At 43.5% G+C, this 25,467-nt stretch overlaps 1 protein-coding gene across 2 annotated transcripts; it reads left to right on the top strand.

Moving 5' to 3' along the window:
- The first annotated feature begins 77 nt into the window (after window positions 1-77).
- Window positions 78-25,069, top strand: abl2 (c-abl oncogene 2, non-receptor tyrosine kinase). Of its 2 annotated transcripts, none has more exons than XM_080506183.1 (11): window positions 78-346; window positions 12,588-12,719; window positions 15,496-15,791; window positions 15,951-16,223; window positions 16,510-16,594; window positions 16,777-16,954; window positions 17,034-17,218; window positions 17,327-17,479; window positions 17,601-17,690; window positions 18,062-18,244; window positions 20,162-25,069. In XM_080506183.1, the coding sequence occupies exons 1-11, from the start codon at window positions 130-132 to the stop codon at window positions 21,976-21,978; spliced, it is 3,609 nt and encodes a 1,202-aa protein (XP_080362309.1). In that variant the 5' UTR covers window positions 78-129; the 3' UTR covers window positions 21,979-25,069. The 2 variants fall into 2 exon arrangements, with proteins under 2 accessions (XP_080362309.1, XP_080362310.1); XM_080506184.1 differs by lacking the exon at window positions 78-346 and adding an exon at window positions 12,119-12,292.
- Window positions 25,070-25,467: the final 398 nt, after the last annotated feature.

Here is a 25,467-nt window from a genome sequence, read left to right on the forward strand (position 1 = left end):
GTGGGGGGTGGGTTGAGGAAGGAGCACTCGGGCCTGGCCGCTCCAGCCTTTTGGGGGGAATGTGAACCAGAGGCGCGCCGGGGGGTTTGCTCGCTTCGTCCCGAACGTCCTCACGCCAAAACTAACGGGATGGGACAGCAGGTAGGCCGCGTCGGTGAGGGTACACAGACCGGACTCCAGCCGCCACAACCCCACGCGTCTCAGCCTCACCAAGGGAAGGGGAACCGGGGGAGCGGCGCCGGGAGGAGACCCCGAGAACCCGGCAGTAGCACCGGAACACCGCCGGGCAGGGCAGCTGTCGTCAATGCGCCCGATCCAGCGATCAACATATTCACGCTGCATTCAGGTAACAAAAGAGCCACGTGTGTTGTAAGAAAGTGAGTCTGTCCGGTTCGGATTTAAGACTTTTATTTGTTTGCTGCCTGATTAGCGGCTGCTAGCCGAGTCCGTGCTATATGACAACGACGCGTTAGCGGAAACAGCCATACCATCCAAACACGGGATTTTTTTTTTATGCCTCGTCCCTGTTTATCTAACTCCTGTTGAGTGTGCAAAGGGACGGTAGTTTACTTAATAAATCAATTGGCTACCGGGATAATAGGATTTAACAGCGATTCCCGGTGTTTTTTTTCTGGGGGCTCAGTCAGTGTGTGCTGCATGTGACCCAGTGATACCTAAAGGAGGCACAGTGCTATTCTTTTCTTCTTCTTTTTTTTAACTCGAGGTGAGCACGTTAACGTCTCTTCAGCCACCTCTATGTGATACCTGGCTTGGTAACATTAGTTCTTGCCACCGCGGAGGTTGACGAGCAAGTCCAGCCCATTAACTCGCTATAGCCGCCACCACTGGCTCACATTACAATACCTAGTGGGCTTCACGTGCTCGCTCACATCCGCTGTCTGATCGTGTCTACAGTTACAACACACTCAGCAAACTCACTGCACGGCTTCTGTGTGAATTATTTAAGTGACCTGTCATAGTATGACTTCACTCGTACACCCCCCCCAAAAAAAGGATTATTTACGTGTGCACTTGGATATCTTCGCATCTTGAATATCAAAAACATGTTAAGCATCATGACTAGAAGACCAGAAGTAAGCAATTGCTTTATATTTCCACTAATATCTGCATGCGGATCTCCTTTTAACCATGGAGAATGTGTGCCTCCTTTTCCCTCACCTTTCTATGATTAATGACTGATTGCTTTATCAGCAAAGATACACAATACATGTAATCTTACATGGATGAATTCCAGTTCCTTCAGTTGTGTCTATGTGCATATTTCATCCCAGTCAACTGTTAAAATGACACTGCGCTATGTCTTTAGGTACTCGATAAATCACTTATCGATGCTTTGTAACTACAAACTGCTGGGAAAAATATAATTCTTCACAAAACGTATCCACTCGTTGGAAATTTGATCTTGGCTTGGATAAAACATGCACTTCATTTTAAACAGAATGTTGTGATCCACGCTATTTTCAACTGGCTTGACCTGTTTGTTTAGTCAAAGGTCATGCGGATAGACAAAATAAAGTGAGATTTTTATTATCCCGTCAAATCAGTGTTTGGTTTTCTCCTAATAATGATGGCTGACAATATTGGCATGCTGCTAAGTGTGATACAAGTTGACAAGTCCTTTAGTTCATCGTACACCTGAGAGCTGCAAGAGGTTTCTTGCCCAAATTTGTAAAAACAAAATCCAAAGTATTCATCGAACTCTAGAACACTGTTATCAAAGGAGTTGCTTGTACTGATCCAACTCTGAACAGTTTTTTTCAGAAATGTCTCTCTTGAATTTCTGTTTAGTTGTCTGTTTCGAGGGTTCCCAGCTGGATGCTCCACTGATACGGATATCCGATTTATTATTTTTCTTTTGATGAAAGAATTTTCTTTCTTTTCGAAATTTTCTTCCGATAGTCTTAGTGCCATCTCAAACAATATCTATACAGAGGTCTGCAGCCTCTGTGGACTTTTTGAAGTTGGTCTTTCTTTCGACATTGAGGCCACCAAAGTCGACACTCCTGCTTTTTATAATGGAGGCTTTTATTACGAAGCATCAGATAATTTCATAGCTCTGCTCTGTTGGAAGGTCATTCACACTGTCATATCTTCCAGATTTCATTGCTGCAATTCCCTTTACTCTTGATATCAGTAAATATGATATTCAAAGGTGAGGCTTTTATGACAACGTCGCACCTATCCTTGCCCTTTAAATCATTAAATTTCAACCCCTAATGAACTTGTAACAATATAGCAACAATTTCCGCCTTAATTCATTTATTTGTCTGTCTATATTTTGACTGTGCACTCGGGAGTGAGAACCTGGTGTGGTGTTTGATGTACGAACTGCTGTTGGCTTGGGTTTCACCATTCATATGTGTCCTTCAGTGAATGCTTACTTCCCACGGGCCGCATAGATGTAAAAGTACTGGCATAGCTTGACTAGTTTCCACTGATGTCCCAGACCCAGCTCCCTCCCGCCATTGCAGTGAGCAAGGACACACGGAAGGTGCAAACCTTTTGGGAATGGAAAGCATTTTCAATTCCTGGCTCTCCCATCTCGAGAAGTAGCAGCCCTTGCTTGAAGCGCATGCACAGGCCGATAGACCCACTAAGTGCAACGCCACTCGCTGTCGGCACTGCCGTGTTCTCTCCGACGTTGGGGAAGGAGTAGCCTTTTTATAGTATCCAGGATGCGGCCACACGGTCACTACACAAGAGAGGCTGCTGCTCTTCAAAGCACACAATAATAGAACAAAGACTCTTAAGTGGAGAAGCTTGGAGCGGTGTGTTCATTCTTCCAGCGAAAATCAAAGTGCCTTTTTTTTCTGTTGTTTTTTTTATGGAATAATGATGCAGCATTATCTCAATGTCATTATGACCCATTATTGGACCTCTCCTGTTAATTACCAAAAAAATTGCAATTAAGTCTGTTACTTCTGATTAAATATGTACACTTATTGGCCAATTCATCATACACCTTGCCAGTACTGTATAGTGTATAATAATATAGACTCTTGTAGATTCAGCAAGGCGCAGGAAACGTTACTCACAGATTTTGATCCTTGTCGACATGGTGGCATCACTCAGCGATTTGTTGGCTCTCCAGCCATGATGGGAATGTCCCGTTCGTCCATTTCTGAACGTAGCCTGAGATCTGATCTGTTGACCGTGGTGGCCATTGGAGTACAGTGAGGTCACCGCCGTGCTCATGAAACCAGTTTGAAATTGTCTGAGCTTTACTGCATGGTGCATGTATCCTGCTGGAAGTAGCCAGCAGAGGATGGGCACACCGCTCTACACATTCATTACACCAGATCAGCCTGGACCATTGGGACATGGTCGAGTTATTACACAAAATCCTGGCTTTTCTCACTCTTATCTCTCCCCCATCATCCGTTTTCTGAAATTCTCAGAACAGTCCATCAAAACACAGGAATTTAAACATTTCTCAGATGATCTTCCTTCCCCATTGTCAGGCTCAATTTGAACTTCATCAGGAAATCTTGAATATCCCGAATGTTCTATTTACATGCCTAAAGTCAATGAGTTTGTTCCATGTGATTGACTTAATTACATTTGTGTTAGCAAGTACTCAATGCAAAAAGTGGATACTGAGTGTATATTGTCAGTTCATGTCTGTCAATTCTTCTGTGACCTGCTATTTGAGGTTTTCATCGTCACAAATACTGAGGTTGAAGCTGATGTGTTCCTTTTGCTACTTGAGTGCGACTGAAAAGTGAGAGCATGTATGTTCTGTGTTCTGTGGTCTGTGATGTAAATGAACAAAGGATGAGTAACCACCTTTGGTTTCCACTGATAAATACATGCATTTTTTCGGCTCAGCAATTGTGTTAATTTCAGAAATAAACATTTCTATCTATTATCACAATAACCAAGTTCCTGTGAAGTGCTTCTTGAAAAATGATAATACATGTTATTGATCCCCATATAGTACAGTCCCACTCGTAGAGATGTACCGGGTACAATAATCTATTCAGTATTGTGTTTGAGTAGTTGGATAGCGAGCTTACTGAAAGCTACCAAGTTTATCGTGTCAAATGGTGTTTTATTAATCCAGCTTCATAACCACTCTATAACAGACGTCTTCTAGGTAATGATGCCCTTTTGGGTGTAATTGAAAGGTGCCGGTTGGTAAGGAATGCGTGTTTGTCTGTTGACTCATGCCTGTCTTTCAAGTATCGAATGTGTACATGCACAACAGGTTTTGGTATGCCTGTATCCACTGAGTCATCTGAGTGAGAATTGAAAGGATTTGAAGCCATTGTTGTCAAGTTTCTATTTGCAAAATAATTTGTTTTGGGGGGGGGATTTCTTTCTTTTTCCTCCTTGTTTTTAAATGTGTACGTTGTAGCTAAGCTGGGCCTTCACATTTCCCCTCTTTAAACAAGCTGTGTCGGCCTTTATTCCCTGCCAAGGTTGGCATAAGTTCCCCCTCAACTCCCTAATTGGGAATTCCTGTCTTCCAGAGAGATGTAGAATAGGCCCCCATGAAACAAGGCAGGAAAGAATTAAAAATGTTCAGTTAAACAAGGCAGACACGGGAGAACACTTGTGCTGATTCAGAGGCTGCAAACCAGACAGCTCTTTATCTGGGAATTTGTTCAGTTGTAATATTAGTAAATCAATGACTTGCAACATATTGACGTTTCCACCCCTTTAGCCTTGTCAGGAGTTCAGGGATTTCCACCCCTGCAGTGGGTTCATCTGATACACACTGCAGTGAGTGTGAGGCTTTTGCTTTTGACGAGTCGTGAACCTGCCGAGAAATCATCTTCATTGATGATGTTATTGTTGCAGGTTCATTGCTTACTGATATAGTAAGTATAATACTTGTATAAAACCTGTATTTTGCTTGGATGAAATTCTGGAGTGGCTTTATTGGTGGGGTGACTGTGTGAAGAAACAACTAGTGGTACATGGTGAGGCTTTTTTTTTTTTTTCGTCTTTACTCTATAAATACAAAACGAGAGGCCGTTCTATTCATACTCTAAACAGATCATAGAAATTGGGGCAGATGAGTGGATTGGAGTATTTTCAGCCAACAACAATAATGATGATGCACGTAAAGCCAGCAGCACCTAACGTACTGCACTGTTAAAGCTGCCTCAAGGAGGAGGGAGATTCCTGGATGCAGCATTCAAGGACCTAAGCTGATTTGCATCAGGGGGTGAAATTAGATTAGAGACAAATCCACTTTTCTGTGGGCATGATGTGCTAAAGCTTCAACAACCAGGATAAATCCCACGTCAGTCAGTGCACCATCAGGGGAAAGTAGTTTAAAACACCGATACTATGGGTAAGATTTTAATTGGCTTTAACTGGTACTATCTTTAAGTGGATGCCGATGGTGTCGATAAAGAGAACTAATGGCAAACCTTTACCACTAGGAGGAGACATGACCACACCTTGTCTGGGTGAGACTGGGACTCTGACTGCAAGCACTGACGAGATGGACTTGTTAAAGGGAGCGCAGAGTAATGACTTTGTTACAATCTTGCATGATTTATGCCTGGACACCACGGTGTACCCTGTAATGGTTGCTGATTAAATAATAGATGTGTTCCCTGTCCCTAATCCACCCGGGCATGTGCTGGGCTATGACAAATTACGAAGCAACTTTACGCCAGGTACTGAGCCTTCATTATTAACTTCTGTTAGTCTGTTTGAACTCTAAACCTCTGCTGAACAACGAGAGCTGCAATGAGCCTTCATTCAAGAACACTGAAATGAACTTCTCGTTATTTATGTCAAATACTGCGCGAGTGGGTTTCCATACAGTCAGGGCCTTTCTGAAACTTGGTTGATTTGCAAGTCATAATTTATAAAACCGAAATGAATAAATGTTGAATAAATGAAACGTTTTTAAAGCGTCAAGGGCATATTTCCTAAGTTTGTTGTGATTGCATGCTCTAGTACTTGAGCTAAATGTTGCAGGCTTAAGCCTTTGCATCTGCTACCAGTCAATGATCTGCAGTTCCCAAAACCACAGTCCCTGTCCCCCCCCCCCCCCCCTTGGCTTCGACTTGTGCAGCGTTCATCATTAAAGGGAGAAGATTAATCTTAACAGCAAGCGATTGGCCGTGCAGATGGTGAAACCATCCCCTGCATCTGTCGGCTTAAAAACACCAAATGTTTTGAACCTAGAAGGAAAGTCCGGCCACGTTGTTGTAGTGGCTCCCACAGAAATCACAGTTTTCACTTTTGAGCGAGAATGCTGTAGCTTTGGGGGGTGTAGCTTTGGCTTTCTAGGGTAAGAAAATGGGGACAGTGTCTGTGCCAATCCTTTTAAGCACTGATGCGCTTCCACGACGAGCCTTTCAGTTGCTGCCATTATCACTCCTGCTCATCCAAGTTGTAGGCGGGAGACTTGACCGACACTGTACACACTTGCATATGTGTATATGTGAGATACGTATTCACTCGTGTGTGTGTGTACTCTTTTTCCATTCTGCCAGTCAGGAAAGTTGTAATGTGGCGCAGCCTCTTCATGAGGCTTATCCAGCACACCCTACTGCTTCAGTGTAATCTCCCAGCAGCTGACCGCTCAGTCAGAAACATTTAATCTGGACGCCGAGTGACACTTATCCATCAAAATCTTTTGTGAAGCCTGTGTTAATACAGGGGCCGTTGAATTATTGTAACTGTTACAAATTCTTTGCTTGCCAGGCAATATATGTACGTGTATTAAAAAGAAAAATTTGAAACATAAACAAAAGAACAATTCACCGTGATACTAAAACAAATGGCACACTCACCCAATGAGACGACAATGGAAGTCCCTATTGGGGAAATCAATCAAGATCAGACTATGGTCAGGATGCAGTTGGATTCAGAGTCGGGCCAAGGATTGGGCGTGTTGTAATTAATCAGTTTAAGTCTGCAAGAAATAAAAGTCTAAACCATGCCTATGTGCGTGGAAACCACACGACTGGGTAGTGGATATGTAATAAATACTCGTACGCTTGTGAGCTGCTTTTGTAGCTCGAGGCACATCGGCGTCTCAGCTGTCTGACTAATCGCTGAATAGAAGTAAAATCCTCTTTTTTGGCTACAGCCAGTTGTGAGTTGGTGCAAAGCAGTTTAAATCCACACCCCAGCACAGCTTAACCATGCCACATACAGATTAGCGGCACAGACATCAAGATTAGGTCACAGGTTCCTCTGTAAATCCTCACTGTGGGCAATGACGAGAGTGTCCATTCAGGCTTTCTGATTCTGATTGAAGAGGCCCGGGGTGGAGAACACACCTCTTTGGACCTTTGGGAATCATGAACGCACCCTGGCCAGATATTTTCCACACTTGGTTCTTGTGCAATAAGGTTAACTCGACCCTGGTAGAAAGTCAGTACGTAACCCCCCCTCCCCCTCCCCCTGATTTTTAAACTCATCCATAAGCCACGATGAGGGTACTGTTGTTTTGACAAATACCACAATATATTAGAGGGCAGTAAGGCTCAATATATTATGGAATGTGGCAACAGTACAGTATCTACTTATCCACAAAAATACAGTGAGAATTGGAGAACTTTCATCCTATAAATTATTTCAGTACATGTGACTTCTGCCAGTTTAATAATTTATCAGAAAGTGAAATTTTAAATACCATCAAGTGGTGTTTGTTTTTAATGATTGTAGAAATTTCAAATTAGTAATAAGTAATAATAAGTAATAAGTAATCAGCCTTAAGTCATTGCCCCAGGTTGAAATATTGTCTATGTCTGATAAAGGGTTAACTCTCTATTTGTACTGAAAGAAGTGACTTTTGGTGATGCTTGTCCGCTCATTTGCTTTTTCTGTGTGAAGCAAGCCCTAAATTTATTTCAAGTACTCAGCTGGCACCCACCCTCTCTATTGTCACATAAAGTACCACTTAGTTTTGTTGGCGGCACACCTTAAAGGAAGTACTTAGAGCTCATTATTAACCTATAACAAGCCCTGAGAGGGGCAGGGCATGCTGCGTGTTGGAGCTCCATTCTTCTCTATTCCTGGATCATTGGCTGCCCAGGCTGATGCTTCCCCATTCTCTAATTGCTTTTCTTCCCCCTGTGCAACCAGTCGACATGGCAGATGAACAGGGGATATTTAAGGGGGGGGGGGGGGGGGGGGGGGTGGTTAGATGGTGTGGACATGCGGAACAATTCTCCCAGAAATGTTGGCAAAATCCTTCCGGGGATGTGGATCTGAAGTCATGAGCGAGAATTACAGACTGGACAAGTCCACACCTGTATATGACGCTGTGTGTGGAGATACAGGGTGTCCTTTGGCGATTAACAGTAACAGTTTTAAACGCACACACACACACACACACACACACACACACACACACACACACACACACACACACACACACACACACACACACACACACACACACACACACGCACACGCACGTGATATGGCATTCATGAGGCTATTGTCCTTTGTCTAGTTGTCATGAACAACAACCAACCCCTCTGTCCTCGCCATTCACGGCTTCTGTTCACGTCTGAAACTTCAGCTGGATTACTCAGTAGTTTTCATGACATCTTTGACGCGAATGGATAAATCTAGACCTTGTTCAATGAGTTGTTTGTTTCTGGTATATTAATTATGATAGGTGAACCTGTTCAACATTTTTTCAAAAGCTCGATAAAAACATCTGCAGGTTAGTTTTCAGTTTTTTTTTATGTAAACCATCTCGGTTTCGTCTACTCTGAACACGCATGATTTGTTTTAAAGATACAATTCCTCTTTTTCACTTTCAGAGTTTACCTAGGCGAAATGATCATGATAATTTGCTGCATTTTTACGATGGCACTAAGGCTCAATGCTACAAGGAGTCCGAGTCCAGGCTGTAAAGCCATCAGGAATTTTATGTTGTTGTGATCTTATTCTCGATTTCTGTCTTTCCACTGGTTTGAATTCTCTGCCAGTTTCCTCAAGTCATCTCTCGTAATCATACGAACATAAATGTTTTTATATCTGATAGTATAGAGGGAAACGTTCCTTTTTGAAGGTGTGTTGGTGAATCAACATTTATGTGGAATATTAGAAGGTGAAATAATAATGGTTGTGTGAGGCCTTTCTCAGGCAGCCGGCCATTTATCTCCACACCACCATCACTGCGGTTATTTCTGGCTTTCTCACGGCTATGTTTTGTTCTCCGGCAGCCAAAAATACAGCCTTACCTAGTTGACTATGGACTTATGATAACGTTGGTATTGTTGATCAGTGGTGTTATTGTGCCGTTTAATACTTTCTAGGGCAAAGTGGTTGGCTCGTGAAGTGAAGTGACAGGTTTATTGACATTTGGGGGGGCACAAACACTCAAAACAGCTGTTGGGGGACAGTGAGAGTAATGGTGTCACCGCTGATGTGTGCGCATGTGATGTGAATACGTGTGCCTACATGTTATGTGCGCTTCGGGACAAGGGTCACCTCTGTCGCAGCTGTCTTAGGGGGGCTTGGCATGCCCCTTGGACTCGCAAACACCCGCTCGGCCCCGTACAACACAAAGCAGTAGTTTCTTCAGAACGCACATGTGCTACACTTCACAGCGTGTACTCGCGCCGAGGCACCCGGACGGCCACACGACATACCCCACGCGGGCCAACTGCCCCTTCACTCAAACGTTTCAGCACATGAGGGGTCGAGCTTGGCTCTGAAGAACAGCAGAACTACGGTCAACCCCATAAAACTGGATCATACCAAGATGACAAGTTGTTGTAGTTGGGTTATGATGTCGAAGTCAGAATAATCCACTATCTTTTGTGTGTGTATGTGGGGTTTTTTTCCTGCAAGGACAGAAAATGAGGTTCCTTGAAAGAATAGACTTTGATAAATATGGATGGCGAAATATAAGCATTTCATTAAAAACATTCCTGCGAGCAGTGATGTGATATGTCGCTATGTAAGAGGAGCAGCTTGGACAGTTGGCTTAGCCGGGCTGCAGCAGTTGCACACGTCACACACACACTCACACACACTCACGACAGAATAAAATGTGTGGGTCAATAGGACCTCTCATGTCCCTGAGGAGCAGGACCAGCCATCTGCTGTTGACCACAGCACTCGTTCCAGCCTTCACACACTCCCAACTCCACACACAAGCCATATTCAGCTCAACTTTCCTCCATTCCATACACTCCACTCTACACCCCTTACTCTACACATGCGCGCCCCCACCACCACCACCATAGCACCCCCCCCCCCCTCAACCGCACGTCTTTACTGTTCGCTCACTTTGCCATCCCTCACTGAGCAGTAAACCTCAGAGGACATCCGTCGAGGATGTCTGTGCTCTCCACATGGACCTAGGAAATCTTGACTATCGCAGGCCACATCAAAGCGAGGCGGGATTTTGCAGCCGGAGCTTGGTAGTCACTCCTGTTAATGTCAGAGGTTTAGGCAGCTTAATTCAAGGACAACGTGGGTGAATTGTCTGAAGCGGACTTCGTGTGGGTCTGATCGCCCTTGTGTGCAAACCTCTGCGCTCCAAAGAAGCCAAAACCTGGGGGTTTTCAGCGCTTCCTCGTCAACTTTGTCACAAGAAGAATGACTCGTTTTTGTTCTGAACCAAAACAGTCAAGCTTGAAGAATTGCTCTGAGCCATAAAATTGGATTAAGTGGTTCTGTGGATACTGGGGCTGAAAGCGGACCGGGCCAGACCTGAAGATGTACTGGGAGTTGTGGCTCAGCCAAGTGACCGCCAGCGCTGCATTGCAATGTATGCTGGTTCAAAACAAAGGTGGGCAATTCTTTAGTGTGGCTGTTTTCTTGTGGACCGAATGATAAATGATCAACACTGTCGGCCACAGATGTTTATTCCCCTCATCTTATTCAGTTGTCACATCATGGTAAAATGTGTCTCTTCTGTAGATATATGGTACGTGGCAACCATGTGGTTGATGATGGGGACGTTTTGATTACAGCACTGCTGTAAAAGTAATATTTCAGCGGCTTTAACTCGTGTTTTGTTTACATCTTTTGATTTGGTGGCTAAAATCAATGTGAGTGTGAAGGATATTAGATGAACAGCTAAATTTTTGTGTTTTAATTTCTACTTCTTTCCAGAACCGGAAATGCCTGCCACAGAATCATTATTTATTGATACGGTCTGAAAACAAGAGAATTTTGTAAACGCTCCCTTCAAGGGAAAAAAAAGTCTTCAGCAACTTTTCAATCCACTTCGTTCTCTTGATTTAATAATCACTCCTACTTCCCCCATTTAAATGTCAGATATTTTTTTTCGACTTATTGTTTAGTATTTTCTGTCATTGTCCATAAATGCAGTGTTATCACTGTTTATTGCTAAAGTCACTGAGACAGTGTTCTTTTGTTTTCTTTTAAGGCCTTGTCATAAGTCATTTAAATTATATGTAGAGCAACAAGTGATAAAGATTGGTGTTCGGGATTGTTTTGTTTTTATTCATTTTAGCCCAAGCTTTTTTTTCTGAGCATATTTTTACTGTGAACATTCTCATCCTTTCCTGAATTGTATTTCCTCACTGCCTTCTTCGGCAGTGTGACTGATGTAGAGTGATGTACCAGTTGCTGTGTTTAAGCTTTACACCCCTTAACTGGTCTGCGAGTTAGTCACCAGAAACCTTTGTGTCTGTAGAAAGTCTTCCAATAGAGGAATGCATCTTCTCCTTCTGTGAGGCTTAGGTTCTGTTCCGTCTTTCCTTCATTTAGTGAGGGCTTGTTTTCTTGATACACCACTCAGGAATACTGTCTCTCACATTTATTTCAACGATTGTAAACAGCTGTTATTTTTTTTATAATCATTAATGGCCTTATTGGGTCAAGTTTGACACATTTTATGGGCAGAAGAGACTCTTAATTTCTGCATTTTGAACTGCTACATATTTCACCACAATTCAGCAGCTGTCCAGACACGCAGCAGCTTTGGCGGCAGCTGTTGAGCGGAGTTGACTGTAACCAAGAGCAATAATTCATCATCATATCTTTGTGGGTGTGCATCGTGTAACATCATGTCCACATCTCCCCAGTCCCGGTCGAGTCGTTGCTCCTCCCCCTCTCTCTTTCTCTTTGTATATACACTCACAATAACACTCCCATCTCAGATCATACCTGGCTTACCCTCGACGCAGCAGACCTTTGTGTGTGTGTCGGCAATAGTGGTGCGCTTCAGTGAGTGTATTGGTTAAAGTGATGCTTTTGCGGTGCCTGCAGGCAAGCAGCAGTTTCGAAGACGAGTGGGCGGCTCTGAATGGCCACCATCTCCGCACAGGTTTCAGGCAGGAGGCTCTGTCGGGACAGACAGGTAGACAATCCGCTGAATGGAGCATTTCAAGCTCGCAAACCTGCAACTCGGCTGCCCTGCTGCTCGTGTTCCGTTTGCCTTTGGATGGAAATTGAATTAGAACCTCTTGATATTGTCAGTCTCTATCCAATTAAACTATTTGCCGCTCGTTTTTTATTGAAGGTGTCTTGAAGTACCGGCTTCAACCGTGGGGCTTTAACTCTTTCATTCACCTTTGGTGTTTGTGAATTTTATGCTCTGTACTTGTTTAACATCAGTTTTCCTCTGTTGACATCTTATTTTCTTTTCCTTCCAGAAGCTCTAACAGAGGCGGTGCGCTGGAGCTCGAAGGAGAACCTGCTGGGGGCGGCTGAGAGCGACCCGAACCTCTTCGTTGCACTTTATGACTTCGTTGCCAGTGGAGACAACACGCTAAGCATCACCAAAGGTAAATAGCGGGGTGGGCCTGCAGTTTTTGTTAAAAGTCCTTTGAATAATTTCTAGCCGCAAGCTTTGATTTCAGGATTTTCTTGAACAAAACTTGACAGACACGTCCTTCAGGGCATTTCCTTTCCATGTATCATCATAATTACAAATAGTTGCCTGGCTACACGATGTTACTCCACTTTTTTTTTTGTATCATCAATGATCTTTCTCAACCACACCTTTGTGAACCACGCCATGAGCATTTGTTGCAACAGAGCTCTGGTTGGGAGGAGTCCCTGTTAAACCCTCAGAGGCCGCACCAGAGATCAGCAGCTTATCAACTCAATCTCATGAGTAAATGTAAAGTTATTCCAGTCCAGTGTTGTGTGACAATATAGCTCATCTCATTCCGTCAGCAGGTATCTAAACTCCACCCACGTACTCATACGATGTATTTGGTTGAAAACATACTTCAAGGTCCTTTACACCACTTGAGAAACAACTGGTTTTGCTTTTTTTTAATTCACTCGCGATTACAATCAATACTTGTACTCTTGTTAATATTATTTTAAAAGTATTACCGATAAAGCTTTGTCTTAAAGGCTTTTTTGTTTCTTACACCTACCGCCCAATACAAAAACCCTGATTTCTTCTCCCCCATTCAGTGACGTTACAGCAGTGAACCAGTTCTCCACTGAGTAATGAGCCTAAAATATCTCCCATAATATAATTCAGAGACCACCAGGCTTGCGTCCCCAACCGATCAAAAGCATTAAATGTGGCATTGTGTTAATTATCCATCGTTTTAAGACCTCCATGGCAGCTGCCGGGGATGGAAATGATGTTTAGACCCTGACTCATGGAGTGAATCTGAGATTCCTGCTGCCCACATGGAAGCACATGTGCAATGCCAGGCTCCACAGCACTTTTCCTATCTGTCCTGCTCTGTGCCCCGTCACATGGAAAACACCCAGGCATGCCTCGAATGCTGCGTTAATGTGAAATCAGTTCAACTGTAATAATAACAGGTGGATAAGCACAGCGGGCACAGGCTGATCACAGAGGGAGGACTTAGCAGGCCCACGTCTGGGGCTAGTCATTGTCTCTTCTTCGTGCCAGGCCAAAACGAGGCCGGGCCAGACCAGAGCCCTGCTTCAAGCACATGTGGCTCCCAGTATGAGGGAGCGGATCTGTCAGTGTTTCCACTCCCACAAAACTAAGGGGCACTGAAGGCAGACACGGAGGAGACCGTTGGATTGGTGGGCTGGATGTCAGTCTCCGTTTTTAATGTAGCTCTCTGGAATACAGGACGTTCAATTTTAAGAGCTAAACTCGAGGCTGCTGTTTGTAATGGGGGTATTGGTAATCCACAGTTTGTCTTGCCATGGTGAATTGCCGAAGCAACTTTAGCTAAGTGTTTAGTCTCCTGCTCCGTGTTGCTTAATGTTAACAGTATATTTCCAAAAGCTTGTCGCTGTGGTCACAGTTAAAGATGTTCTGTGCAACACGTGACAGCCTGCATGACAAATGACTGCTCTCTCCGTAATGTGAGTGGTCCTCATATGTTACTGCTGCAGGCACACTAATATAAAGAAATCTTCCAAAGCACAGGCACAAAAAAAAAAGAAAAAAACCCCACAGCGTTTACTTGTGCAGAAACTACACAAGATCTGATTTTCTATTCGATGAAGTCAGCTTATGTCTCGAGTCCATATCTAAGAGAAGATTTAAATAAATAAATGAAAAAGAAAGTCAATGCAATGATAGCTATCCACGGTTGTAAAATCTTGCGAGTATTATGAAGTGTGTGCAGTCAGTGTTTTGGCATCTGATAAGCTTTTAAAGACGGTAATCTGTTTTGCCAACTGGGCCTTCGAGATCCAGTTTCACCACAGTCACCCCACCAATGCAGCCCTTCACACTGCTGTTCAAACCAACAACATCGCTTGGATGTTGCCTGTCTGAATGTCTTTACAACGCGCAACAAACTGTGTCATGACACAATTCGCTGTGATTGATGGGTAATTCAGGATAAAAGTAATAGATATTTGGTGAGTAAAACTTCAGATATTGAGATGAAACATGAGTCTAGACAGATCTCAAAGCCAGCAGAAAGATGTATTGGCTGATAAGTCTTCTTCCATTTGCAGCCGCTGCTTTTCGCCAGACTATCGTTCCCAGCTGGTCAACTTTATCTGTCTCCTTTCCCTTTTCATCTTTTCCTCTCAACGTTCATCCAACCGGCTGTATATTGTTGTGCTTATAGTTCCCAGCATCCTCCAGTCCCCCACATATCAGCCTGTCTGCTCCATGTCTCTCACACTGACGTCAGAAGCGAAGGCAGCAGAGCCTGTCGCTGCATGCCTAGTTATGCCTAGCCCTCTTATGACAGTTACACTGCTTAACCCAACCTTGTCATTGTTCAGTCGTTACTGATGTTATTTCGATGAGTCGAGGCACATCCAACACCTTGTACTGATTGAGGGCCTGGTATCAACACATTGGGGAAATGTGGTGACGCATTAAAAAAAAAAAAAAAAGGCATTGTTTGTATTGTGTCTGTGACGTGGGTTTAGGTTGGCTAACTTAATTAGGTTTATTATAATTCAGTGTATTTGAGTTGTGACGTTAACTGAAGTACTCCTCAGTTTGGTCTTTAAGTACACAGATTTCAGCTGGAAATATATATATTCAATTAACCTTGTGTGTCCCTCTTTCGAAGCTAAAACGCATCGTAATTAATACCGATTGGTTCTAATGTTATCCTCAGAATTTACACCCTCGTCTCCCATGTGCAGGTGAGAAGCTGCGCGTGCTGGGCTACAACCAGAATGGCGAGTGGAGTGAAGTGCGCTCCAAGAACGGCCAGGGGTGGGTGCCCTCCAACTACATCACGCCAGTCAACAGCCTGGAGAAGCATAGCTGGTACCACGGACCGGTTTCCCGCAGCGCCGCCGAGTACCTGCTCTCGTCCCTTATCAATGGCAGCTTTCTGGTCCGGGAAAGTGAGAGCAGCCCCGGACAGCTGTCCATATCTCTGCGCTACGAGGGCCGAGTGTACCACTACCGGATCAACACTGCCACCGATGGGAAGGTAAGTCAGAGGGACCGGCAGCGAGGTCTGGTTGATGTGGGATTTCTGTTCACTTGACGTTATACAATCTGCTCCTCTCTCGTGTTTTATGCATTTTATGTTTTATTTGTCTTTGCTTGAATCCGTGACCCCCCCCCCATCTTTTTTCTGTCCATCCAGGTGTATGTGACGTCCGAGAGCCGCTTTGCCACGCTGGCCGAGCTGGTCCACCACCACTCCACTGTGGCCGATGGTCTGGTCACCACGCTGCACTACCCCGCCCCCAAATGTAACAAGCCCACAGTATACGGTGTGTCACCCATCCATGACAAGTGGGAGATGGAGCGCACAGACATCACCATGAAGCACAAGCTGGGAGGTGGCCAGTATGGGGAGGTGTACGTGGGAGTGTGGAAGAAGTACAACCTCACGGTGGCTGTCAAAACACTCAAGGTTAGAAAGGCTTCTTGTATAGAGATAAAAAATTGTTTCTCCAGATGTTATTGTTGAAAGCTCGATTGCGAAACATGTCTTTTTTTTTTATGAATATATAAATAATTGTATGTGGTTAAAAAAAAAAGAATGAGTGAGCATCACCACCTGCAGGCTGAGTTTGGTATTACAAATAATTACAACCGAAAGAACAAGGTTCAATTTCTCGACTCAAAACATCCTGCAATTCACTGATAAAAGTCCCTTTTCTTCCCTTTTTTTTTTGTTTGACTTTGTGTATTGACAGGAGGACACTATGGAAGTCGAAGAGTTTCTGAAAGAGGCCGCAGTGATGAAGGAGGTTAAACATCCCAACCTTGTTCAGCTACTTGGTCAGTAAATATGAACGGGGCTTCATAACTAGACTCCTGCAACTCATTACTTGATATTATGACTGAATCTAGTTTGGCATGGCCTCTTTGTCACCAGATTATTCGTGTTCATTTGAGCATGTATCACATCACATTCCTTTTGGACGTTGTCAGCTGTGTTACAACGGTTGCCTCTCCCACAGGTGTGTGTACATTGGAGCCGCCCTTCTACATTGTGACAGAGTACATGCCACACGGTAACCTACTAGACTACTTGAGAGATTGTGACAAGGAGGAGGTGAACGCTGTGGTGCTGCTCTACATGGCCACACAAATCTCCTCCGCTATGGAATACCTGGAAAAGAAAAACTTCATACACAGGTGTGTGTGCGTGCGCGTGTGCATCATTTTCTTTGACGAACCAGTTAATCACTGTATCTCTCATCGTTTAATTCTGCAGGGATCTTGCAGCGAGGAACTGTCTGGTTGGAGAAAATCATGTCGTGAAGGTTGCAGACTTTGGTCTGAGCCGGCTGATGACCGGCGACACCTACACTGCCCATGCTGGGGCCAAGTTTCCTATCAAATGGACGGCCCCAGAGAGCCTCGCGTACAACACCTTCTCCATCAAGTCTGATGTCTGGGGTGAGTCTTTTCACGTTTGGGTATATTCTTCCAGCCTTATTTAGCTTCACCCTACATTGTTTCCCATGTTTAACATTTCTTTCTCTGATTTTTTTTTTTTTTGCACAGCTTTTGGAGTGTTACTGTGGGAAATTGCCACCTATGGCATGTCCCCTTACCCAGGCATCGATTTGTCTCAGGTCTATGATCTCCTGGAGAAAGGCTATCGCATGGAGCAACCTGAAGGGTGCCCACCCAAGGTTTATGAACTTATGAGGGCATGTAAGTAACGGCTATGAGACCTGGTATATATCCAACAGGCAGTTGCCCTCAACACTGTACTGACATCCTGACAAAAATCGTAAAAATAGTTTTTTTCAATTCTGTGTTTTCTTCCTCCCAGGCTGGCAGTGGAGCCCATTAGATCGGCCTTCATTTGCAGAGATCCACCAAGCCTTTGAAACGATGTTCCACGATTCAAGCATTTCTGAAGGTAGCTAAAGCCCGCGACTTCTTCTCGCTTGTTTGCCATGGGTCGATCTCTGAACTGCAGTAATTCAGCAGAATATGACGAGTAATTCTCCTTCAGACAACTACTTTACATATTTTTTTTTTACTGCATAATTTTCCTATTTAGCGAGTTTGAGAGGGGGCCCTTGAGTAATAGGAAGCATAAAACTATTAAATGAGTGAGTTAGCGCATTGAATGCAGGAGTTTTGCGAACGGGGACATAAAGCGTTCCTCTCGTAAAAAGTGTCTGTGGAGTAATTGGTTAGTACATTACAAATGTTGGGTTGACTTAAAGTTGCATCTAAACTCACTTTTTTTTTTCCTTTTTCCTTTTTTTTTTTAACTCTTTGCAGAGGTAGCAGAGGAGCTATGTAAAACTGCCTCCTCTGGTCACTGTGGACCACTGCACTCTTTCAGTCATGACATGCCCCTGTTGCCTTCCAAATCTCGCACAATCCACAAGCACACAGAAAACAAGGAAAACATCGAGGGCGGACTAGATGGGCGCACCGACCACAGCACACACACTCACTCAGGTACCTTCAGGCATGCCCGCCTCACTCCTGACCAGTGCGATGCGCGGCTTTATGATTCTGCAGGTCTGCCGGAGGACACCGATTCGCAGAGTCAACTTCAGCGCCGCCGAGCCCGCCGCCTGAAAAGAAGGGCCATCATTTTTCTCAACAACTGATCTTTGGGGCTTCTGCACACAGTGGCTTACAAAAGTATCCGTGCGACTTTTTCACATTATACCGACTGCGGTCAATTAATTTTATTGGGTTTTTATGTGGCAGATGATCACAACGTGTCAAACTGGAAGTTATTTACGAGCCACTGTGTCACTCAGCCAGTCAAACGCCACGTTATCACAGCAGCCCCTGAAATAGATAGCCCGGTGTTTGATTTCTAAGGGTCAAGCTTTTATTTAAATATTTTTTTAAAAATCATATTCATGTTGCCAAAACCCAATTGAGAACTATAAAATATAACCTCGAACACAAAATAAATGTGTTCTACCCAAAAGTAAGATAATCAACAATAAACCAATTACTGAAACACTGCTATTAGTATTGTCATCATGAGGTGTCGCGTGAGGGATGGTGCACCAGGGTGGAAAATACTTCTACATTAATTTTCTGTCCAGTTTGCAACATCGTTCACCAAGTTGGTTTCAGACTGCGTATTGTAACAGATTGGGTATATTTGTCATTCATCCCGTCGTCCCACATCTTGTAAACATAACATTGACTATGTTGTTTGTCTCAGTTTTGTTGATGGAGTTCCAATACTACACATTTCACCAGTTAAATGTGCAACAAATAAAACTGAACCTTATATTAAAATTGTTTCAGCAGCATCTAACATTTAAGATGTGTAAATGTTTTTTCAACTGTTCATAACACTGAGAGATCTATTTAACTAATTCACGACTTAATAACATGTTTGCTCATTCAAATAACATGAAAATACCATTGTTTTGATTTTTGTCTATTTTGTCCTCATTGTGTTTTATGTTTTATGTTTATCTGATGTATAAATTAGATGTCTGTCTTTTGTTTGTATTTGTCTTGAGTTTTTGTGTCACCCCCCCTTTTATACTTCAATCTATGAACATACCGGGTCCAAAATAAAGGGAAAAAAAGCATCATTTGTTTAATATATGCCAATAAAATATACATGATTCAATACATTTTCAGGAAATGTCATGAAGCACAAATTATATTCATTATCAAAACTCCTTGGTTCCCAAAAGAAAACACCTGAACATCTGAGTGGGCAGTTTCAATAATCTTACCTCACATCTAATGTACAGGCGTGTACCGTTTGTACACTTAAATTAAGATACTACCACAAAGGACAATAATATTGACAGTAAACATTCATAAATATTCATATTTTGACAGCTGCTATGCAAGTACATCAATTATTCATGCAGTTTTTGGCAATACTCTGGTTGAGACTAAGCAGTTTTGCACCACTGCATGCTGATTTAGATTTTTGAAAAATGTAGGAGGGGGGATTTTACTTGGGCATCATTAAGAAGCTTCTTTCTATTCGACATGAATCTCACATTCTGTTGTACATGTATTGTCAGGTCCTTAATGTAAATCCATTTACTCTGCTCTTTTTCTTTTAAACTAGCAACTTGTTAATCAGTGGGGAAAAAAACATTTTCATTCCCAGGGCTGGCACAGACTCAAGATTACCATTCTTTTATGAAAGTCTTTATTCCCTCCTCGTGAATCCCAGAGGGCAAGAGAAAAGAGGGAGGGAATATTATTTTGTTGCAATGCAATTGTGTCTTTAGGATATTCAGACTCTTATTGTATTTTCCCCATGTCTGTTTTCTCTGAGGTGTTCCGCATCTTTTTGAGCAAAGATGTATATGTCCTGGCAAAGTCCATCCCAGCACTGCCGTAGAACCGTAATCCATTCTGCTCTTCTCGTTCCAGGCTGGGCTTCTACCTTGCTTGGTATGGACAGTCGATCGGGAAGTTCACCAGCACTCCCCAGAAAACAGCAGCCAAGAGACAAATCTCCCAGCAGCCTTCTCGAGGATGTGCAGGATATGGGCACATTCACGCGAGACCGCAAGACCGGCTTCTTCAGCTCTTTCATTAAGAAGAAATCTTCGTCCTCGTCCCCGTCCTCTCAACTCCAACAGAATCTTCCAACTCCGCCCAAGAGGAGCAGCTCTTTCCGAGAGATGGAGACACAGCCCCACAAGAAATACGAGCCCACGGCAGATTTCTGTGCTCCCCCGCCAATACCGCAGTCGGACAGTTTAGGGAGCTTCTCTGCATCTCCTTCCCACTCTCATGGGGAACCAACCCAGGCACAGCCCCGCTGCTGTGGTGCTGCATTTGCACAGAAACCTTCCAGTGGAGGCTTCGGCTCACAAGTGACAAGCGGCAGCAGTTGGGGTGGGTTGGCAGGCTTTTTTACGCCCAGACTTATCAAGAAGACTTTAGGTTTACGGACAGGAAAGACAGCCTCTTCAGACGATGGGGGAAGTATAGTTGGGGGACCTAAATCCTTCCCGAGGTCCAATTCTACCTCCTCGATGTCGGCTGGGCTGCCAGACTTGGAACGCATGGCTTTGACTTTACCCAGGAACCGCAGTGCGAAACCCCCTTTAGAGAGGACTGCCTCCACGACCTCCCAGCCAGAGAATGGGGCTGCACGGCCCTCGGAGACTCTTCTGAGGAGGATGGACGAGGGGACGGCACAGATCAGGGAACGACCCAAGGCCAAGATACTGCCCCGGGGCACCGCGGTCGGGGTGAGGGCCCCAGGAGTCGGGGGCGAATTGGGAGAATCAGACGGTCTGTCCCGGGTTCGAGAGGGCCGGGAGGAGAGCGTCGGTCTGGACAGGCAACAGAGTTGGCCATCTCCCTCGAAAACGTCGAGCTCGAGCATGTCGCCGGCCACAGCAGGTGCACCGACTCACAACCACAAAGTTCCCGTCTTGATATCCCCCACACTGAAACATAGCCCAGCTGACGTGCACCTCGTCGGCCTCGACTCTCAGGGGAACCGCTTTAAACTGCTGTCGGAGCACCAAGCCGACCGAGACAGACCACGACTTGTGAAGCCCAAGTGCGCTCCTCCTCCTCCCCCGACGCTGCGAAGTCTGCAGCACTCGTACAGCGGCGACGGAGAGGAGCAGGTCGGGGGAGCGCCGGCAGAAATGAACGGAGACGCGTTGAAAGGTCACAGGTCGGGGCGAACATCAGGAGGAACTACGATGGGTAGACCATCAGTGCCGCCACCACAAGTGCCTCCTGCATCCTCTTCCTCCCTTTCCTCGACCTCCTCCGCCATCACCAACACCACGCCCACCAAAATGGCCAACGGCGCCGCCTCCTCGCACTCGACGCCATCTGCTGGCTCCAAAGTGGCACTGCGGCGGACGAGGCAGCAGGCGGAGAGGGTGCCTCTGGAGCGAGTGAGCCGAGAGACCTTGCTGGAGTGCGCCGAGTGCCTGAGCAGCGCGCTCCACGCCACCGCAGAAAGCTCCTCCAGCAGTCAGGTGCTGGACGCCGGCCACCAGCTGCTGAACTACTGCTCAGGTTACGTGGACTGCATCCCTCAGATGAGGAACAAATTTGCCTTTCGAGAGGCAGTGGGAAAGCTGGAGCTCAGCCTGCAGGAACTGAGAGCGTCGTCGTCGTCGGGAGGCGGCGGGCTGAGCGGCGTCGGGTCCAACACTGTACTGGACAACCTACACGGCTGTATTAAAGAGATTAGTGACGTAGTGCAGAGGTAGCCACTGTGACGACACCAGTCACCTCTCACTACCCATCAGATTGCTTATATTCTTTTTTTTCTTTAAATATATATACATATATATATTTCCGGTTTTATTGACAGCTTTTTGGGGGACTAGATGACTCTAAAGTACCTCAAAGAAATCAAAACAAAATGTAAAAAAAAAAATTTTATGTTTACACACACAAAAAACTGTTTCATAAAATGCCATTATTGACACTAACTTTGCTCTAAACTGTACATATTGGGGATTGTGATGCAAAACTTAATGTGGTTTAAGTCACACCATAAAATGTTTCACCTTAAGTCTCCCATGTGGCCGTGAAAAAAAGCCTCTTCATTCATGGAATGACGCTGTGTGTCACCAGCCCAGAGAGTCGGTAATATTCACCCTGCTAATTGGTCAGTCTGTCAAATACTGAGCAGGAAAGAGGGAGGTTGTGCCCAGCCTTGTGGACATTTAAAAAAAAAAAATATATATATATATATATATATAAACATTTCTCTCACTTAAACTGATTGTTTCACTAACATGTGGAGCATAAGCTGGATACTGTGTTTTTTACAGTCAATATTTCTGTGTTTGTGGACCTGAGTGACCATAAGCCATTTTAAAAGCCATTGCGCTCTAAAGGCTTGCAAGTGGCATCAGCATCTGGATGCAATCGGATTGTAGATTTGGCGATCTCAGTTTGATGTTTTTATTATGGTGTGCAAATTTTCTCATTTCTTTTCTTCTTTTTTTTTGGTATGGTTTTCAAGGGTTCTATGTTTAAACAACTGCTGAGACAGTGACATTCCCACAAGTCCTCTGAAGGTGAGACCATAGAGACAGATTGAAGGGAACACTTGCCTAATTCAAAGTTGTGTGCATTTGCCAAGCGTGTACATAAGCTCAGATGAAACGCTGACCTTGCGTTTTCAGTAATACCAAATACAGGCTTATTAAAATCCGAACATTTTGATCATAAATTGTGTCGTCGTCCCCCTCCCCCACAGTACTGATACATAACGACTGAACGTGGGGAGTTTTGTCATATGCACAACATCTGTCTTCGCTTGCTGCAGCGTTAACTGATGTTCACACCTTAACACACATGAATGAGGGACGAGCCCCAGTTCCTGAAAGCATTTCAATATTTATGTCCAGTCGTCTTTGCACACTACATTTCTTCTTCGTATGATGGGAGCATATCTGGCGAGCCACAAGGGGAAAGGGAGCACACAGGTTAGCGCAGGTGAAATGGGACGGTATTTCTACAAGTGTCCTTCTGCGTATGGACGGTGCGAGTTTCCCTGCAGCCTTGCCGTGGCCCTCAGTGCCTCAAATTCTTCGACGTATGAACACTGCGACATGCAGAGACCTACTTCACAGGAATCACAGAGTACTGATCTCTCAACAAATATACTGCAGTATGTCTTCAGCACATGAGCGAATTGTATATTGTTCGGTTTAAAAAAAAAAAAAAAGTGGTTTTAGAATGTCTATGTATGAACTTGAATTTTAAATTATTCTTGGGGTTTTTTTTTTTTTAAGCACAGACCTATTTTAAGAGAAAAGTTATGTAAATATTTGATTTTATTCATATCCAGGAAACAAAAGATTTATGTGTGGTCACAGCATTAAAGAGCGATGTTTTAGAGTGAAGAGATGTATTGAAAGACTAAGGCCCATCCATCAGGATCTGAATATTTGCTTTATGAATGTATTATTCCTCTGTTCTGAACCCGGTCGAATGTTCAACTGCCTGGCTTTTTAATCTCTTCATGGTGCCATATTTTTTTTATTTATTGTTGGTGGGGGGGTTTACTTTTGTGTGTTTTTGCAATAACTGGCCCATACTTTATATTTTGATCACAATAAATAAGCCTACATTGCTGCTCTGTTGTTTGAGCACAAACAAAACTGAGTACAGCACACAGTTTGTTGTTTTATTCTCTCTTTCTCTCTTTTCTTTTTTTTTTTTTGCTTTGGCTCTCATCTTAATGTACACTGGATAAGACCTGAGACACATTGTTGCAGCGAGACGTTGCATATAAATACTACAAAAATGACACACTAATAGTCTATAACACAAATGAAGCCTGGTAATGACATATGATAGGGATAAAAGAAAAATGTTTTCTGGAGCATTACATGTTTTTTTTTTGTCATTGTACAGTAAATACACCTTTTGCCAAATAAGATGTTCTGAGATGAATTGATGGTTAATTTCAATTCACTGTGCATTTCAAAAAACAATGAATTCTTTTTTTTTTCCTCCTTAATTCTTGGTGCCTTTTTGTGAAACAATTTATGTACAATACACCATATTTATGATAAATCACTACAAAGCAAAAGTCAAGGGTCCCTTCATGAAAACATGTATTGTTTTGGGGGGCTTTCTGAGAGATAGAGACAACATTATCATTGCAAGCGAGCATTCCTGTTATCAGATGCAAACTTGAAACCAAAAGGTGCACTTTTATTAAATCGATGTATTTGAAAATTCAGTTGGCGTTGTTTCTTTCAGGCTATTAACACCGTTTGTTCAGCCATACAAACAAATGACACATATGAGTCTGCTGCACTAAACCTAAGCTGCTTTTTTTTTTTTTTTGTCCCATATTAAAAACATTTTAGTCAAAAAAAAAAAACAATGTAACTGACGAGCACCAGTCTGGCCTCTTGAGTTTAGTCTCTGATAATTATGATATTATCACTGTGAAACATAACTCCCCAAAAGCCTTACCAGTATAATAAATAATGTGACTTCTCAGAGTTCAACACATTTCTAGCACGGACATTATATTCAAGGAACAAAAACGTGTTTTCATTCAGTCAGTACGTACGATTCCCATCAATTAAACTGATTTAGTACCTAATGTTGTCTTCAGATGCTGTTTAAGGTTTGAATCGACCACAAGATATTTACTCCTTCTCACCATGAGTCTTTTACTTCATCTCTGATTATGTTGTCTGCATTTATCCTGTATATGGGTTTCATTGTCTCGTGTTTCTCTTTTTTTTGGAGAACTTGGTATAGACACCAATAAACCAAAGGCCACTTCTTCATTTGTATGAGTGCAATGTAAAATCAACACACATCACCATAATAGAATATGTGAATCTAAACAGGGATGAAGAATGGCAGATGTTAACATTTACTTTTTTATTGTACAAAATATATATTTTGTGTTTCTGTTGGGGTTTTTTTTTTAAATTTAAAGCTCACATTATATTACTGTGAAGTTCTGCTTATCAGTGTTAAGCCTATTGTAAATAATAAAGATATTGATGAATAATGTTTTGTTAATGGGTTCCCGCTCATATTACTTGATAGTTATGCAACAATAACCATTTTGTCTAAATAAATCATGTGCCCCTCCTGCAATTTCAGAGACAAGACATTTTGTAGAGTCAACTATTTGAAATACTAATGCTTTCAGTGAGGTTGACAATAACACAAGTAAAAATCCTCTCGGTAAATGGAGAATCTCAAATCCA

The sequence above is a fragment of the Blennius ocellaris genome (assembly GCF_963422515.1).
Source record: "Blennius ocellaris genome assembly, chromosome: 12".
NCBI classification, from domain to species: domain Eukaryota; kingdom Metazoa; phylum Chordata; class Actinopteri; order Blenniiformes; family Blenniidae; genus Blennius; species Blennius ocellaris.

Coding starts and splice junctions, on each gene's coding strand:
- abl2 (XM_080506183.1), top strand. CDS start 130: ATGGGACAGCAGGTAGGCCGCGTCGGTGAGGGTACACAGACCGGACTC. Junction 15,792..15,950: donor ACACTGCCACCGATGGGAAG/GTAAGTCAGAGG, acceptor CTGTCCATCCAG/GTGTATGTGACGTCCGAGAG. Junction 16,224..16,509: donor TGGCTGTCAAAACACTCAAG/GTTAGAAAGGCT, acceptor GTGTATTGACAG/GAGGACACTATGGAAGTCGA.